The 12625-nt window shown below is 34.2% G+C and overlaps 1 protein-coding gene across 1 annotated transcript in view; it reads right to left on the reverse strand.

Moving 5' to 3' along the window:
- Positions 1 to 745: 745 nt before the first annotated feature.
- Positions 746 to 12625, reverse strand: part of EYS (eyes shut homolog) — a 180646-nt gene continuing 168766 nt past the window's right edge. Inside the window, exon 7 of the mRNA XM_023544596.2 lies at positions 746 to 1046. Within this exon, the coding sequence (XP_023400364.2) occupies positions 889 to 1046 (158 nt within the window). The 3' untranslated portion in view covers positions 746 to 888. The remainder of the gene's footprint in view (positions 1047 to 12625) is intronic.

The following is a 12625-nucleotide window of genomic DNA, read 5'->3' on the forward strand; positions in this document are numbered from 1 at the left end:
AAATTGAATTTTAAATCCATAGTGAACATTAAGACCTTAAAATGTTATTAAGTTAATAAAATAACCTTTGGATACTTGAACAGCTTATAAGCAAGGAAAATATACAAAAATTAGACTCCAAAAATGGTTTCAAATTACTTTTTTCCTTATTGAATGGCAACAGAATATACAAATATCTTTAAATTATGTAATAGTTGTGTTCATTTTGTCTAACGTAAAAGTTGTTAAAGTGATATGAAATGTGTGTGCTTAACGAAAAACAAAATAAGTAAAAAAATGTTGGCTTATTGACTTTGTATTTTCTCTTGACTCTGAAAAAAATGTTGGTTACCTTATTTAAAGGTGATGATTAATGTAAAGGTATAGAGACACAAATATGTATAAACAAATATGTATACATGACATAAATATATTTTTCTTGTTTGTCTACTAGATTAAATTTATAGATTTAATATAATATGCAATTTTTAATATGCTATTAAATATATTTTAAAGACTATGTTAAAAGGTTTGACATAATCATCTATGTCTGTATTTACTTATTGTCATTGTTTAAATATACATTTAAAATATACATTTAAAAGTATATTAAGTTTAAATCACAGGTTTATTAATATAAAAGATATATTTGAGGGTTTAATCGGTCAGCAAGTTATAATACAAGTAGGACACAAAAAGGCTAGAGATAAATTGCTGAAACTCTTTAGTGCCTCTCCATATCATAAATATAAGAGTACATGCAGATTTCTTAAGTGGAAATAAACAGATTATTGGAAAACTTTTTATGAAGTTATATTTAAGCTATTTATGGAACATTGAATCATCTACAGCCTTAACATCTCTAGCTTTTTTGAAATCAGATGAGCTTAAGAGGTAAATGAGAAACGACTACATAAAATATCTTACCTCCATTATTCCTTCACATGGCAGCCAACAGGCATATTTGAGGTCTTCAGTGTTTTTCACGTAAATGGTGCCTTCATTGAAGTTTGCAATGAGAAAGAAGCAGGCATCAATAACCACCTCACATTTTTCATCTTCAAATCCTTCCAAAGAGATAAAAAAATAAATAATCTTTCATAAACTCATGTTCATATTGAATTATTAAGGATAGTTGTCAAATTAATTCAAAAGATCCATTTGACAACACCTACCACAATAATAAGCTTCTATATCTTTAGATTGTTAAGTTTGAAAGAGACCTAAAAGATAATCAAGCCTAACCTTCCCGTTTAAAAAATGGACTGTAAAACATAGCATCAGAACAAGACCATGATGCAGCTTCCAGGCTAATGCATTTTTTTTAAATAAGCAAATGTCAAATAAATTGCCAATTATTAATTGTAAAGAAACATAGAACATATCTTGTACAAAAAACAAAATAAAGCACTACAGTAATACTTTTTATGCATTGCTTGTTGTATAAGAAACCGTTTGGAAATAAATTTGGAAAAAAAATCCTTAAAATATTTATAATAGAAAAAAAGATCAACCTCTTATCCTAGTCTCCTGACAGCAAAAGGACATTTTGTGTGTGTGTGTGTGTGTAGGTATACATGTACACATGTACAAATACATATGTGTATATATATATATACACACACACACATATAGCTATTTCACACTCTAATGTTAGATACAATATCTGGAAAACAATAACAAAAAGAGATATGCAAAAAATGGAAAGAATATGATCTATATGCAAGAGAAAATTCAGTCATTAAAAACAGGCACACATATGGCCCAGACTTAGAAATATCAGACAAGCACTTCAAAGTAACTACGATAAATTTGTTCAACAATTTATAGGAAACAAATACAATAGGTAAACACACAAGGAATTAGGGAATGATAGATTTGAAAACTACAAAAAAAAAAAAAAGAAAATAATCAAATAGAAATCCCAGACTTGTGGGGGTAAAGGAGCTAACTAAGCTGAGCTGCGAATATTTTATTTCCCATTAAGGGAAGTAATGTTCCCAGGTAATGAAGGAATATAGGAGACCTGAACCGATCTCTGTAAACTTGATAGCTGAGCCTCATAGTCAATAGGCCAATTATATTTGTTAGGTGTATAGTATTTTTCATGGAATCCTTATTAAGAAATTCTTATTTAGTTTTGCTTATGGCCAGCAAGCCCAAATTTTATGAATTGTGAGGCAAGACTTGATGGGAAATATTAACATCTGTGCAAATATCTAAAATATAAAATGGTGATTGTTCATAAACTAAAGTCTCGCTGCTATGTGGATACCCAAATTAGAAGTCTCACAAATCAACCTGGAAGAAAGGAGATAGGAAGCCACGTAGAATGTCCCAAACTTCATCAAGCTCATCTGCGTAAAAATCTTGCTTACAGTCTTAAAATTATAAAAACTATTGCTATATTAGTAATAAAATATGTACTGAAGGGGTTATCAGCAGATGAGGCACAAGAAAAGATGAGTGAATTTAATGATACATCAATAAATTTCATATATTCAATATGATGAGGGAAAATAACTCAAACAGTTATGCCAGTCTCATAAAATTACTTGGTAATTTCTCTCCCACCATTTTGTGGTAGATGTTTGTAATATTAGAATTACATTTTTCCCAATGTTTTTCTCTGTAGAAAGATTTTTTAAGTAATCTTATTTAATTACTTTTGAGGTCATAGAATTATTCAGATTTTATATTTATTTTGGAATCAGTTTTGCCAACTAGTATTTTTCCAGGAATTTTCCATTTCATCTAAAATTTCTAACTTATTAGCATAGGATTTCCTATAATAACATCTAAATGGGAGAAGAGACAAAAGTGATGAAATGTTTTTAATAAATTTTGAGAAACTGAAAAGATGATGGAATTTTTGTGAGTAAATTAGCAAATTACTGTAACCCATTGGCTTTGAGTCCATTCCAACTCATAACAATCCTTCAGGACAGAATACAACTGTCCCATAGGGTTACTATGGCTGTAGTCTTTATAGACCCAAACTACCACATCTTTCTCCTGAAGAGCTGCTGGTGGGTTCGAACCCCTGATCTTTCTGTTAGCAGCTAAGCGTTTAACCACTGTGCCACCAGGTCTCCTTAGCAGAATAGTGGTACTCAAAACATACATGTAATGAGAGGGCTTAATTATGAAAATTCATTCACCTAGAAATCGAGATGCTTGAGACTTAAAAGTTATGAGAATGTGGTGCTGAGGTGGTTCCTGGAAACATGGAGATTAGTTTACATTCATAGGTTATCTCCAAACACGCAAATCCAATTAATTATTCTGACCCCTTGCTTATCTCCCCTAGGCCCACAACAAATAATTTACTAGGTTTATTCTAAAGAGAAAGAGAATCTCAGAGTCACCTGCCTCAAGGATCTCAAGCTAAATTGGGTTTCCCCCAATAAAATGCCAGCTGCCTACTGGGTACTCTGTAATAAAGATCCCTGTCATTAAGGCCTATCTTCACCTGGTATACTTCAAATCAGTCTTCTTAGTTCCTCACCATTAAATATGATTAAACACCATTTGGCAAAAATACTCCAAATGAGAAAAGAACAAACCAATGTAACAAGTACTTATAGAAAATAGAGACCCCGCGTGGAACAGAACAGAAGAAAATTAAAACAAAACAAAACTCTAATAGTCTTAGAGATATAAGAAAAAGGATATTTTATCCATATTGAAGAAGAGAATGCCATGAAAATGTAAGATCTGGAGAATAGGAAAATGCTCTGAAAACTTACAAATACAGTAAAATAAAAATGTCAACAATTCCGAGATATTCAACACTAGTGTAGAAAAAAATAAGACAGAAAGGGAAAATAAAACAGAAATTATGAGAAAATGAGAGGACCAGTTAAGAAAAGCAACAATTCAATTTTTTGATTAGAGGTTACAGAAAAGAGGAATTATTAGTAAAATAAAGACTACCTAAAAATTGTTAAAAATGCATGCTTATAAACAAAAGAGGTTATCGAGTGACTCACAATGAATGAATGACCATTAGACCAAAAAAATTTCACAACATTGTAACGTTTCAGAACACTGGGGCAAAAAGATGGAAAAAAAAAAAAGACCTTCAAAGAGATAAACACAAGTTGAATACAAGGAATCAAAAGGTAGCATATTATTATATATACATGATTCAACACTGTTTCACACTTTGCTTTCTTTTCAATTTCTATCTCACAGTTTTACTGTGTGAGTACTGGCAGTCTTCCACATTTATTTCTAAAGCTGAAATGACTTTTGTTGTGGTAAACCATGGTTCATTTATAAACTTGCATATATATTACTAAGTGTGTGGATGCACTCGCAGTGATGGAAAGGTTAGGTCAAACAGTATGTGCATACATAATATTGATAGATATTATTATAAAATTGTCCTTCGGATATTTTACTGATTTTACATTCTTGCCAGTAAGGAATAAAAGCACCAGCTGTCAAACATTGAAAGTTTTGCAAGGCTGATAGGAGGAAAAAAAAAAAAATCCATATTGTTTTTTTAATTCATTTTTGTTCAATCATGAATAAATTTGAGCATTTTCCCCAAATATTTAGGGATTTTTCTATTTCTTCGTATGTAAATATTTATAATATTAACTCCCTTATTAGATTTTTGGTCTTTTGCTTGCTCGTTTTAATTTCTAGAACTTGTTTTTATATTAGTGAGACTAATCCTACTTCAAAGCGAAACATGTACAGTCTATCTTTGGACTTCTTTTATCTGTGTTTTTTCACAAGAGATATATACATATATATATTTTTTTCCCACCTGTCTCTTTTTTCTGGCTTCTAAATTTTGAATTTTGAAGCTATAACGTCCTTCCCTTCCAAATTTATACAGCAATTCCCCAACATGTTTTTTTAACATTTCATTCTTATATTAATTTTTTATTTGTTTGAATTTTTTAATTTTTTTTATATTGTAATATGCAAATCTGATTTTTTTTCTTCACATGGCTATGCAGTTGTTCAACAGTAATAATTACATATCCTTATTTGCCCTAATGATTTGAGGTAACAATTTTATTACATACTAAGTTTCTATATAACTTGGATTTGTTTTTGGACCTTTATTCTGTCCTATTTTGTGACTGTCACTACAACAGTGCCATGCTTTTTATTATTGAAGCTAAATAATAGCATTAATATCTGGCAGAGCTAGTTCACCTACCAAATACGTAATTGTCTTTTTCATTGTATATAAACTGTGATGGTTAAGGTTACGTGTCAACTTGGTTAGGCCATGATTCTCAGAGATTTGGCAGATATGTACACATTCTCCATATTGTGATCTGATGTGAGCAGCCAGTTAGTTGAGAGGGGAGTTTTCTTGGTGGTGTGGCCTGCAACCAATATATATGCATGGTCTGGCAAACCTCACTCTCCTTGGTTCCAGCATTAGGTCCTTTATTTGCCTCCTCATCTTCTGACCTCCAGTTCTTGGAATGTGAGCCAGCAGCTTGCAGTATGACCTACAGATTTTGGATTCACCACCTCCCACAACCCCATGAGCCAGTAGCCTGCCACCCGACCTGCAGATTTTGTATTCATCAAGCCTTCAGCCTACTACTGAGCCACAGATTTGGGACTTACCAGCCTCCAAAATTGTGTGAGCCATTTCCTCGAAATAAATCTCTCTATATTTATACATATATGCTTCACTGGTTTTGCTCCTCTAGAGAACCCAGCCCGAGATACATGTCTTTGTTTATTTTTCCATGTGAACTTTAATAAATAAGGTATTAATTTAATAAAACAAGCAAAAAGGCATTGCTACTATTTTATGAGTTCTTATTTTTAGTTTTTTTTTTTAATAAACTTATGAAATGACATGTAGAATTGACACTTTTAATATGTTGAGTCTCCTTTCCAACAGCACTGTATATCATTAGAATTTCTTTTTTTAGGTTGTGTTTGTGCATTCCTGTTTTATAGCAGTATTTGAAGTTTTCTTTAGAGTTTGCATGATTTTTGTTAATATCACTTTTAGGCATTTTAATAATTTAATTACTGTTTATGTGAAATTTTTTCTTCCATTATATCATCTAATTAGCTCTCATCTGTACATGAAAGCCATTATTTCTATTTAGTATATTAATTGTATAATTCTCTTACTATGAAAATGTTTTGAATACTTATTATTAAATGTAATTTAAGTAAAAAGCACTAAACTATGGTTTTAAAAACTCAATACATATATATATATTTCTTAATCTTCAAACTGAGATCCTAAAATCTTAAATGAATATATAAATAACAGAAGTAATTTAACAAAAACAAAGGTTTGAAGGTGGAGTAAGAAGAAAAAATGGAGTTTGATAAAGATTGTTTTAGAGATACAAGATTTCCTATTTTCTCATTAATCATCATAAAATTTCAAAAGTAACTTATAATGAATAAATTACAACTAATATCTTCTACCACAAATAAGATCATTACGTCACAAAGGTAAAATAGGGTATTAGAAGTAAATATTTGTTTGCAATATCAATTCACAAATGCAGCAATCACCATTAATTTAGAAAAAAATTACTGATGCATATTAACTGTATTAAATGTGTATGCTTAATTTAGATAATTAAACTGTAATAATCATGTGCCTTAAAAAGAGAAAAGAATTCAAGGAAAATTTATCTTTTTCTTCTTTAAGAAAAGATTTCTTCTTTTCTTAACCATAATTCATAGTGTCTTATTTCACTTCACAACTAATTATCCACTCTGTCAGTAGCTCTTTTTCTCAAACTTAATAATACATATAATGAACATAGATGATGACATTGAGAAGAAACAGTGCATGTCAGCTCTTTCTCAAGTTGTGCACTGTAGACCAGTTGTCCTTGACAGGGCTTCTTCTAATTAATTACCATCCCTTCTTTTGTAGAGAAATCATATTGGCAAGAATTGATTGGGCATGTAGGATACTTCATTTAGTTGGTAGAAAAATCCCTTTATAAAAATAATTTTACTGCTGGTAAAATTAATACATCTGATGCAAATTCACCAGCTTGATTTCAAAGTTTCTCTTCAATTACATTTACGAGGAAAAAAAGATGTAAGATCTTAATGGCACAACCTGAAAAGAAATAAAAAATAAAAAGAAATATTGCAATATATAAAATGCATATAGTTCTAGTTGCATATTTTTTCATTTGTTATAAATTATATTTTGTTTTGAAAACTTTGCTGAAAGAAATTGCATTAATGATACCTTATACTGAAACCCAAGAGGAATTTGGGTTGTTCCACTTAAATATTTATTGATTATTAAGCATTATCACTCTAGCTTCTTTTCCTTGGACAGCCCAAGTTATTTAGAATCACATTATGTGGAGGGTCAGATGATTCTTATTTTCAACAGATGTGCTGACCAGCTATGTTCAGTAAGCTCTGACAATAGATTCATGAAGAAATAATGACTAAATATACTTATTTTACTTAGATGGCTGTGAGGAATCATCTCAAAGAAAGTCATTTGGCCTTTTGTCTTTGTTCCTGAGAGGTGGATAAATACCTGAGGCTAGTGAATTGGAGGCCGTCCAGCCCAAAAGGGATCACCTGGGGCACAATGCTGACTAAACCTCAAAAGCCATGATGTGATTTATCATGGCCAAGTGGTAAGGCCAATAAAGGCTTTGGAAGCTGGTTGGTGACCGTGAACAGGAGAAGGTAGGGCATTGCTCTATTGGACATGAATGCTTCATGATATGACCCCATCTAAGAACTCACACTGTGTCTCTTCAACTGTATCCTTTTTTGTTATATTAAAGCTGTTGTTTCAGAAATGGTGTCTCCTGTGAGCTCAGTAAGTCACTCCAGCAAATTATGAGAAACGAAGGAGGAGGGGAACTGGCAGCATAACATGGAGGGAGTGATTTTGGACACCCAGGCTTGTGGCTTGTACTCTGAGGGGGCAGAGGAAAACCCAAGGTTTAGAGCTGCCTACTCTGAAGTATCTTTCTGGTATTCTCTGCTTTCAGCCAAGATCCATCTGACGTCATCAATGATATCCCTGGTTCCATGTCCTCTCCTAAATCAGGCTTGACTTTTTGGCAGCTCCCTTTCGATATACTGCTACAGCCACTTTGGAATGATCTTCAGCAAAATTTTGCTTGCACGTGATAATGATATTGTTCAATAATTTCTGCACTTGGTTGGATCACCTTTTTTGGGAATATGCATAAATATGGATCTCTTCCAGTCAGTTGGCCAGGTAGCTGTCTTCAAAATTTCTTGGCATAGACAAGTAAGCACTTCCAATGTTGCATCCATTTGTTGAAACATCTCAATTGGTATTCTGTCAATTCCTGGAGCCTTGTTTTTCTCCAATGCTTTTTCAGTGTAGTTTGGACTTCTTCCTTCAGTACCATTGGTTCCTGATCATATGCTATCTTCTGAAATGTTTTGGTGTCGACCAATTCTTTTTGGTATAGTGACTGTACATTTTCCTTCAATCTTCTTTTGATGCTTCTTGTGTTGTTTAATATTTTCCCCATAGAATCCTTCAGTATTGCAACTTGAGGCTTGAATTTTTTCTTCAGTTCTTTCAGCTTGAGAAATGCTGAACTTGTTCTTCCCTTTTGATTTTCTATCTCCAGGTCTTTGTATATGCAATTATAATACTTTGTCTTCTCAAGCCGCCTTTTAGAAATCTTCTGTTTGGCACTCTTACTTCTTCATATTTTCCTTTTGCTTTAGCTACTTGATGTTCAAGAGCAAGTTTCAGAGTCTCTTCTAACATCCATTTAGGTCTTTTCTTTCTCTCCTCTCTTTTTAATGACCTCTTGCTTTCTTCATATATAATGTCCTTGAGGTCATTCCACAACTCCTCTGGTCTTCAGTCATTCGTGTTCAATGTGTCAAATCTATTCTTGAGATGGTCTCTAAATTCAGGAGGGATATACTCAAGGTCATACTTTGGTTCTCGTGGACTTGTTCTAATATTCTTCAGTTTCAACTTGAATTTCCATATGAGTAATTGATGGTCTGATCTGCAGTCTGCCCCTGGCCTTTTTCTGACTGATGACATTGAGCTTTTCTACCATCTCTTTCCACAAATGTAGTCAATTTGATTCCTGTGTATTCTCTCAGACGAGGTCCATGTGTATAGTTGCCATTTATGTTGGTAAAAAAAAGGTATTTGCAATGAAGACGTCATTGGTCTTGCAAAATTCAATCATGCGATCTCCAGCATCATTTCTACACGGCCATATTTTCCAACTACCAATCCTCTATCTTTGTTTCCAGCTATCACATTCCAATCATCAGTAATTATCAGTGCATCCTGATTGCATGATCCATCAATTTCAGACTGCAGAAGTTGGTAAAAACTTAAGTTTCTTCATCTTTGGCCTTCGTGGTTGGTGCATAAATTTGAATAATAGTCGTATTAACTGGTCTTCCTTATAGGCGTATGGATACCATCCTATCACTGACAGCATTGTGCTTCAGGACAGATCTTGAGAAGTTCTTTTTGACGATGAATACAACACCATTCCTCTTCAAGTTGTCATTTCCAGCATAAAAGACCATATGATTGTCCAATACAAAATGACCAACACCAGTCCACTTCAGCTCGCTAATGTCTAGAATATCCATCTTTATACATTCCATTGCATTTTTGAGGATTTCCAATTTTCCTAGATTCATACTTCATGCATTCCAGGTTCCAATTATTAACGGATGTTTGCAACTGTTTCTTCTCATTTTGAGTCATGCCACATCAGCAAATGAAGGTCCCAAAAGTTTGACTCCATCAGCATCATTAAGGGTGACTCTACTTTGAGGATCCAGCTCCTCCCAGTCATATATTAAGGGCCTTCCAATCTGACAGGCTTGTTTTCCAGCACTATATCAATGTTCCACTGCTATTCAGAAGGTTTTCACTGGCTAATTATTTTCAGAAGTAGACCGCTGGGCCCTTCTTCCTAGTCTGTCTTAGTCTGAAAGTTCAGCTAAAACCAGTCTACCATTGGTGACCCTCCTGGTAGTTGAACACCGGTGGCATAGCTTCCAGCAGCACAGCAAGACATGAGTCCCCACAGTACAACAAATTGATAGAAAGATGTTTACGTGTGTTTTATTGACTAGGCAAAGGCATTCAACTGTGTGGATCAAAACAAATTATGTATAACATTGTGGAGAATGGAAATTCTGGAACACTTAACTGTGTTCATGAGGAATCTGTACATGGATCAAGAGTCAGTCATTCGAACAGAACAAGGGGATACTGTATGGTTTAAAGTCAGGAAGGATGTGTGTCAGGATTGTATCCTTTCACCAAACCTATTCAATCTGTATGCTGAACAAAGAATCCAAGAAGCTGGACTGTATGAAGAAGAACACGGCATCAGGATTGGAGGAATACTCATTAACAACCTGTGATATGCAGATAACACAACGTTGCTTGCTGAAATTGTAGAAGACTTGAAGCACTTACTAATGAAGATCAAAGACCACAGCCTTCAGTATGGATTACACCTCAACGTACAGAAAACAAAAATCTTCACAACTGGACCAATAAGTAACATCTCAATAAATGGAGAAAAGATGAATGTTGTCGAGGATTTCATTTTACTTGGATCCACAATCAACACCTGTGGAAGCAGCAGTCAAGAAATCAAAAGACACATTACATTGGGCAAATCGGCTGCAAGAGATCTCTTTAAAATGTTGAAAAGCAAAGACATAGCCTTGAGGACTAAGGTACACCTGACCCAAGCCAGGGTATTTTCAATTGCCTCTTATGTATGTGACAGCTAGACAATGAATACGGAAGACCATAGAAGAATTGATGGCTTTGAACTGTGGTGTTGGCAATAAATACTGAATATACCATGGACTGCCAAAAGAATGAATAAATCTGTCTTGGAAGAAGTGCAACCAGAATACTCTTTGGAAGCAAGGATGGTGAGGCTGCATCTCACATGCTTTGGACATGTTGTCAGGAGAGATCAGTCCCTGGAGAAGGACATCATGCTTGGTAAAGTAGAGGGTTGGCGAAAAAGAGAAAGACCTTCAATGAGGTGGATTGACACTGTGGCTGCAGCAATGGTCTTTAGCAAAGCAATGGTGCAGGATCAGGCACTGTTTTGTTCTGTTGTGCATGGGGCTGCTGCGAGCCAGAACCGACTAGACTAGATAGCACCTAACAATAACTCTGAAATGGCCTTTTTTTTTTCTGTCTTTTTAATGACCTTTTCTTTCTTCTTGTATGATGTCCTTGATGTCATCTCACAACTCGTCTGGTCTTTGGTCATTAGCGCTCAATGCATCAAATCCATTTTTGGGACAGTCTCTAAATTCAGGTGGGATATATACTAAAGGTCATATTTTGGCTCTTATGGACTTGATTTAATTATTTTCAGCTTCAACTTGAATTGCATATGAATAATTAATGATTTGTTCCACAGTTGGCCCTGGCCTTCTTCTGACTCATGATACGGGGCTTCTCTATCATCTTTTCAACAGATGTAGTCAGTTTGATCCATGTGTATTCCGTCTAGCTAGATCCATGTGTATAACCAAACCTGTTGCCGTCAAGTCGAATTCTGACTCATAGAGACCCTATAGGACAGGGTAGAACTGCCCCATAGAGTTTCCAAGGAGCACCTGGTGGAGTGGAACTGCTGACTTTTTAACCACTACACCACCAGGGTTTTGAGGCCCATGTGTGTGTATAGTCATTGTTTATGTTGTTGAAAAAAAAGGTATTTGCAATGAATAAGTCATTGGTCTCGAAAAATTCTATTATTCAATCTCTGGTGTTGTTTCTATTACCAAGATTGTATTTTGCCACTACCGATCCTTCTTCTTTGGTTCCTATTTTCACATTCAAATCACCAGTAATTATCAGTGAATCTTGATTCCATGTTTGATCAATTTCAGACTGTAGAAGTTGGTAAAAGTCTTCAATTTCTTCATCTTTGGCCTTGGTGGTTGGTGCATAAATTTGAATAATAGTCATATTAACTGGTCTTCCTTGTGTGTTTATGAATATTATCCTATCACTGACAGTGTCATACTTCAGGATAGATCTTGAAATGTTCGTTTGATGATGAATGTGATGCCATTCCTCTTCAGTTTGTCATTCCCAGCAGAGCAGACCAACTCTTTATGGCCAATACCAGTCCATTTGAGCTCACCAGTGCCTAGGATATTGATCGTTATGTGTTCCATTTTATTTTTGATGACTTCCAATTTCCTAGGTTCATGCTTCATACATTCTACATTCCAATTATTAATGGATGTTTGCAGATGTTTCTTCTCATTTTAAGGGGTGTCACATCAGCCAAAAAAAGTTACTGAAACCTTGACTCCATCCATGTCATTAAGGTCGATTCTACTTTGAGGAGGCAGCTTGTCTCCAATTATATGTTAAGTTCCTTCCAACCTACAAGTCTCATCTCCTGGCACTATATCAGACAACGCTCCTATGCTATTCATAAGGTTTTCAATGGCCAATTTTTTCATTAGACTGCCAGATCCTTCTCCCTAGTAGAGCTGTTAAAGTGAGTGGGAGAAATAATGAAGTAAAAGAGCTGAACAGAAGATTTCAAAGGGTGGGTCAAGAAGACAAATAAAATATTATAATGAATTGTACAAAGACCTGGAGTTAGAAAACCAAAAGGAAAGAAAA

The sequence above is a fragment of the Loxodonta africana genome, chromosome 1 (genome assembly GCF_030014295.1).
Source record: "Loxodonta africana isolate mLoxAfr1 chromosome 1, mLoxAfr1.hap2, whole genome shotgun sequence".
Lineage (NCBI taxonomy): Eukaryota > Metazoa > Chordata > Mammalia > Proboscidea > Elephantidae > Loxodonta > Loxodonta africana.